This window comes from Poromitra crassiceps (assembly GCF_964638095.1).
Source record: "Poromitra crassiceps genome assembly, chromosome: 22".
Lineage (NCBI taxonomy): Eukaryota > Metazoa > Chordata > Actinopteri > Beryciformes > Melamphaidae > Poromitra > Poromitra crassiceps.
The window spans coordinates 21323293-21330188 of NC_139647.1; the positions used below are offsets into that span (position 1 = coordinate 21323293).

At 45.5% G+C, this 6896-nt stretch overlaps 1 protein-coding gene across 2 annotated transcripts in view; it reads left to right on the top strand.

Moving 5' to 3' along the window:
- inpp5a (inositol polyphosphate-5-phosphatase A) overlaps positions 1-6896 on the top strand; it is a 219558-nt gene that overhangs the window by 48560 nt on the left and 164102 nt on the right. For both annotated transcript variants that reach the window (XM_083657988.1, XM_083657989.1), the window contains exon 2: positions 6511-6552. In XM_083657988.1, the coding sequence (XP_083514114.1) occupies positions 6511-6552 (42 nt within the window). The remainder of the gene's footprint in view (positions 1-6510; positions 6553-6896) is intronic.

Genomic DNA, 6896 nt, shown 5'->3' on the forward strand with positions numbered 1-6896 from the left:
CTCAGGCTGACATGCAGGCCTAAACAAATCCTTAAATCTCCCCTTTTTTCCCCCACCTTCAGTTATAGTGTTTTTCCTGCTTTTTTGGCACCCTTGATCTCATCCCTGCAGTACAGAGAGAATGCGGGGAGTGGGCGGGGCCTGAGTGGGCGGGGCCTGAGTGGGCGGGGGCACGAGTGTCGGAAACAAAAGAATAACACATTTGTTAAGGAGGATGAAGCAAAAGACAACAGGGCGGTGGGGAGAGAGACTGAAGAGAAACAAACACATCAGAGGTGGAAATGGAGTGGAAACAGCGAGGGGATGACCTGGAGTTTAAGTATGCAGTCGGGGGAGGGAAGTCCTGTGGCGGCCATGTTTGAGTATGCGGTGGGGGGGAGGAACGTCCTGTGACGGCCATGTTTGAGTATGCGGTGGGTAGGGCTGGGTATCGAGTTTCGATACTTACTTGGCACCGAAATGGAAACATCGATACTAAGGGGTATCGAAGCCTCCCTTGTCAATCGATACCAATTTTCGATACCAAAACAAAACAGCGTCATTGAGCCTATAAGCATGCGACATGCTTGCACGCCGCGCTCTAATACGGCTGGTGATTGGCTGTCATGTAGAGGCATGCAGGAAACGTTACGCCCACTTTAGCCGGTGTGTTTGTTGTGACTGTGAGCCAGGCGTGCGGTGCGGATAGTATACAAGAAGTTAGCCACTCAAGCTACTCCTATCCTGGAGTACCATATGGCGAAGATGATGAAAAGCAGGAAAAGAAACAGAAACAACACGGACTGGTTTCCACAGACAAGATAAATAATTGAGAGGTGGGTCAGCTCAGCTTACCGCAAGTTAGCGGTTATCAGATCCCTCAGTCTGACAAATCCATGCATCTAGCTGTGAGTTGTAGCATTAGATGATCGTTTAATTAATTGCCGCCGTAACGTTAACTTATGCGCAAGCGGGCATTGTGTATTTTTAGCAACTCGTTAACAAACGCTGATGTCATGATAGTTTGTTGAATGTAAATGCGATTCATTTATATTGATTGGCTAGTCAGTGAAGTTGAGCTGTCTCGTCAGATTTGACAAGAATGACGTTCTGTTGCAGCAGTGAGCACACTGATCTGCAACGCTAGCGTTAATGTTTAATTAATTAGCGTTAACGTTATGTGCAAGCGGGCAGTTATCGCCCATGTATTTTTAGCAACTCGTTAACAAACGCTGATGTCATGATAGTTTGTTGAATATAAATGCGATTCACTTTGTGGCATATAAGGCTATATTGATAGGCTAGTCAATGCTCAACTAGTCTTCCATGCATGAAGTGGATCCATCTCATCAGTTTGGACAAGAATAGAGTTCTGTTGCATCAGTGAGCATTAAACCCTGATTTGCAACTCTCTGTTTTGCACTGAAAACTATTCCACTGATTTATTTGTTTTAGCTACATTTCTTTCCTTTGTAGTACTCCAATATTTTTTGTAGGGACGGCAATACGTTTAGAGAACTTAAAGTTATGTTAAATACAGTAGGTTTTATTTTTTTCTGCTGTAAAACTTAAGATGGGGGGGAAACTAAAGATTTGTAAAATAATTTCAATGTGTAATGCAGTTTTATTTTTGTTAAAATGGATTTTTCTAAAAATTGGTATCGAAAAAAGTATCGTTCAGGAACCGGTATCGAAATCCAAGTATCGAAACGGTATCGATATCGAAAAATTTTGAACGATACCCAGCCCTAGCGGTGGGGGGGGGGGGGAAGTCCTGTGGTGAGATGACCTGGAGTTTGAGTATGCGGTGGGGAGGATGTATTCCCAGCAGATCGTCGCAGGGGGCTTTGACGGGACGGGCCTTGATGTCATTTTCCCGCAAATCTGGGTTTGCAGTACGTGCTCCACTCTAGTGCCAGGCCCGGCCGGGCTGGGGGAATGCCACAAGGGGGAAGAAAAGTGTCTGGACTTTATTTATTTATTTATTATTAATTTACATTTTGGGCTCATTATTAGTATGAAAATGCCCCAATAAACTAAACTGTTCTAAATGGGCATTTAACACCTGTGACATCACTCGTATATCTGGGCGTTCTGCTGGGATGCAAAGTCATGGGATAGTGAAAAAGGTGACAGATACCAGGGCAGACACCCAGAAATCCTCCTATTTTGGGATGAAAAAGGTGACTCTCCTACAGGTGACTAGTTTGCATCCCTGTGACCTCACAGGTGTACAGTTCCATTTCAGCAACAGTGCCCCCTGCAGTTTACAAGAAATCCCATTGCTATATATACCCCTCCCACATAATGCAAGGTGGTCTCCATCCTGCACCATGCAGCTATTTAAGGTCATGACCTCTGATCTGGGTCAACCTCTCTCCGGGACCCTTTCATGTTGCTGTTTTTGTCCCGCCTACATACCTGACACCAGAATTTAATTTAATAGTCTCTCCATTAACAGTTGCTTTTGAAAAATCAGTTTTAGGGCATTCACACTGAAGCAGTTCCAAATGTGATTCAGTTTCTGCCTGATGTAATGTCACATTCCTGCTGAGCTTGCCCAGCTGCAGTCATTTGTTGTTACATTTGAAGATAGGACCTTTGCAATCGATCGATAAATATCTCGCGATGGTCACAACAAGATTAACCAAAACTCGAAAGCAGCAGAAGTGATCTAAATCACTCTCACTTCACTCTTTTGTCACATTTTGTTTGAGACATGGATCCATATTTCACATCCTTATTGGTTTCCATGATGCTGCTGCTGCTTTGTCCTCAAATTGAAGCAAATTGCTTAGAGGCTCGTCAAGTAGTATGGCACAGCCACTTCAGAAAGCCCACCTCTGATGATGACGGCTGCTTTAAGCAGATTTACACACACACACACGCACGCACGCACGCACGCACGCACGCACGCACGCACGCACGCACGCACGCACACACACACACACACACACACACACACACACACACAAAACACAAGCAGAGTCTGTGAATTCCCCACGCTGTCATCTGAAAAGTAGGCCACGGACTGCCAAACACAGAGGAAGAGACACAACGAGAGAGAGTGAGGAGAGAACGTGCGGAGGAGGAGGAGGAGGATGGGGAGGAGGAGGAGGAGGAGGAGGATGGGGAGGAGGATGGGGAGGATGGGGAGGGAGCGCTCTGGGTTATTCTTACCTCTTTGTCAGTATCACCCGCTCTCTAATTAACTGCAAATTAACTTTTGATAAGCTGTGGGAGGTGGCGAGGTGTCGGGGGAGGAGCTACAGATATAGCTCGCCGAGGAGAAGCCCCCCGGTCCTTCCTTCCTCCTATTAGCCCACTTTCCCTCCAGGGCCCTCCGGGCCTCCGGGGGGCGCTCCTCTTCTGGGCCACCCTGGCAAGGTCAGCATGTGTTTTCCCCACAGGAGCACTGAGCCCGTCTCCAGTGTCGGGTCGCCTCAGCCTAATTAGCGCACTCGAGAACGTTCCCGATCATTTTAGTGAGATTCGAATGCGAACCCACCCCCCCTCACCCCCCCCCCCCCCCCCCCCCCCCCCCATCCCCCAAATGTCTCTCTCCGATCTAGGCCGAGGATTCCCCCGGAGGATGACTTGAGGACTTGTTTGTAAAAGTGTCAACCGTGTGGTTTTATTGCCTCGTTACTTTGCTCGCCCCCTCCGTCAAGCCTGTCTGCCATGTTGTTTTGTGAACGAACGCACCCCCGCCATCGGTTCAGATTCATTATGATCCCCGCAGAGTCCAGCTGCCTGCCTGCCTGTGCTGCGTGCGTACGTGGTTCTGATACACTGGAACCCTGTGGAGATGCCAGTGGAAAGGTTCTGATACACTGGAACCCTGTGGAGATGCCAGTGGAAATAAAAAGTCTATAAATACCTGGGTGGTCATGGCACCGGACGGTACCAAAGCTGTCGGTCTCACAGGTTCAGAGGATAGACCCTTTTCACGGGGGCCATTTTGTGTCGAAAATGGAAGCTTAAACACAGGTGCAAAGCAAAACACTAATGATGGTTTCCAACTTCGATGAGTCTAAGGTGGAAACCCTCATTAGTGTTTTGCTTGCACCTGTGTTTACCCTGCCTTTTCCTATTTCCTATTAGGTCTATTAGGGAGGATGAAGAAGATGATGATGATGATGATGATGTGGGTGACCTTGTGTAAACTTGACACACATGCACACGTGCACACGCGCACACACACACACACACACACACACACACACACACACACACACAAGTTGTTGCTATGTTAAGCCTTCACAGCATAAACAGATGGTCAGGTGGCAATTCTCTGGTTTGAATCTCTCTCCCCCTCTCTCTCTCTCTCTCTCTCTCTCTCTCTCTTTGTCTTCCCTGTCTCTCGCCCTCTTTTCTCTGCTCTGTCCATGTGACTAATGACAAGGTCCAGTGCTCATGTCCTTATATAGATGTCTGCTCTGTCTGTTCTGGGCTGGCTGGGACCATGGTGTGTGTGTGCATGCACATGCACACGCACACACACACACACACACACACACACACACACACACACACACACACACACACACACACACATGCGCGCTCACTCTCACACAGTCGCTCTCTCACTCTCTCTCTCTCACACACACACACCATCACACACACACACACACACACACACACACACACACACACACACACACACAGACGTACAGTAAACACACATTTGAGCTCTTGAGATCTTTAGGTTCTCCTGGAAACGTCAACATAGATCATGTGTAAATTGCAGGTGTACTACAGTATGTATAGCTTAACTCTGGCTTTATGTATTGACATTCTGACAGGAGTCATCTGTAGTGTGTGTTTGCTGATTGCTGTATGTCGCCCAATCAATGTCAAAGTGCATTATATCCCCATTGATTTTCACATTGCTGGCTACAATCAGGGCTATTCTGCCAACAACAACAACACAAACTTCTAACTTCAACCAATCAATCTTTTGACTGTAATGTGACATTGCCACAGGTTTGACTTGGAAAACAGTGACATGCATGGACACTAACATCTAAATATGTATTTAGTAGGGGTGCGGGGGAAAATCAATAAGGCATAGTATTATCGCGATATTTTGCCTTGCAATAATATTGGATCGCACAAATGCAAAGTATCGCGATATTTATGATATAAATTGTCCTGTGCGTGCAACATTTATGACAGTGTCTGTCTGCTGGAAACTTGATTCCATTAGATCAAACAGATGTTGGTGATAATATATCCTATCTTGCCATTTGCCACCTCTACTATTTATTTAGGCATATTTTTCTTCATGCTTTGCCTCAAGTCAGGCGTTTTATCAAACAATTTAATCTTCCACACAATATTAGACTAAATGTATAATTTAATGCTGCTGTGGTTGTTTGAGGAGTGGGTTCCAAGATTAATTAATGTGCATCACATGACATCAGTGGTGAAGTGTCATATCTGTCATCACCTCATATAGGTATATTTATTTTTTGAAGCAGGGTTGTCATGGCGATGATGATGTATTTTGTGGGCTTTGTGGGGCTGATGTACTCGCCATCGAAGGACACTGCACCTACTTCAGTATCGTAGCAGGCTTTGTTACAGACAGACACCAGCACAGGTTGCACATATCTCCAGCACTCTGTCTCAGTATGGGCTAGTCTTGCTACGACAAACTCCTCAATGTACATGCACACACACGCACGCACGCACACACACACACACACACGCACGCACGCACGCACGCACGCACACACACACACACACACACACACACACACACACACACACGCACGCACACACACACACACATCATCGGACTTAGTTATCGACATGGGGAGATCTCTCCTTAAATGGTAGACGGCTCAGACCTCTGTCTCTGTTTCCACTGCACCAACGAAATGAAGTCCAGGTCTGGGAATAGCTTTTTAAAGTGGGAGACAGAGAGAGACAGAATGACAGAGACAGACAGAGACAGAATGACAGAGACAGGGAGAGACAGAGACAGAGAGAGACAGAGACAGAGACAGGGAGGTAAGAGAGGTTGAGGGAGAGAACAGAAAGAGGCTTGTTGATGCTGAGGAGAAAGCTTTTTGGAGGAAGGCAAAGCGTTTAAATGTATTTATTTTCCTTACAGCTCATCCTCCTAAGTGTGATGATGTTATTGTTTGCTCAGGTCACAGGTCACAGGTTACAGGTACGACCTTGAAAGATTTGTCTGAGAAAATGAGTTAAGGTAAACATGACCAGACCTGGGTCAGTTGGGTAACAGTTGGGTCAATGTTTCTTATTGGTTAATCTACTTTGAGCACTGCTTTCGATGGGTGGGATTTTGTCACAATCACATACAAGGATACAACGTGGCAAGTTTAGCAAATTCACAGTGCTCAAAAATCAGTTTGACATACTTTCCTCTGATTGGCAGCTTAGATAGCACTGGAAACAGGTTAACGCCCACTCTGAGCCGGATTAGATCTACAGTATGGGGAGTATAATACTGTTATTTATTGACATTATACTAACAGATTGTCTCTTTTCTCTTTGCAGCCTGAAAATCTCCAGAAAACATGGCTGAGGGAGTTCTACCAGGTATGTGATACATAAAGGCTGAAGAATATATGGGTTATATATTTTCCAACAAGCAATAAATCTACTTTTGGAAGAAAAGAAAAACTCATTACTTTGAGTTCATTATTCACTATATCTAAAGTCTGTAAAAGTGTCATCAGTCTGTCAGCCAATAACTTAAAGCACATCCTGTACATGCAGAATATTAACTTCAACTTGAATATATCACTTCTCAAATTGATCTTGATAGGATAGAAAAATGGGTGTCGAAAAATGAGACCATCACAGTCAAAATCGGCGTATTCTGTGTTGCTTTAAATTTGCTCGCATAGAAGTCCTATATTACTGGCAAACAAATACCGAAG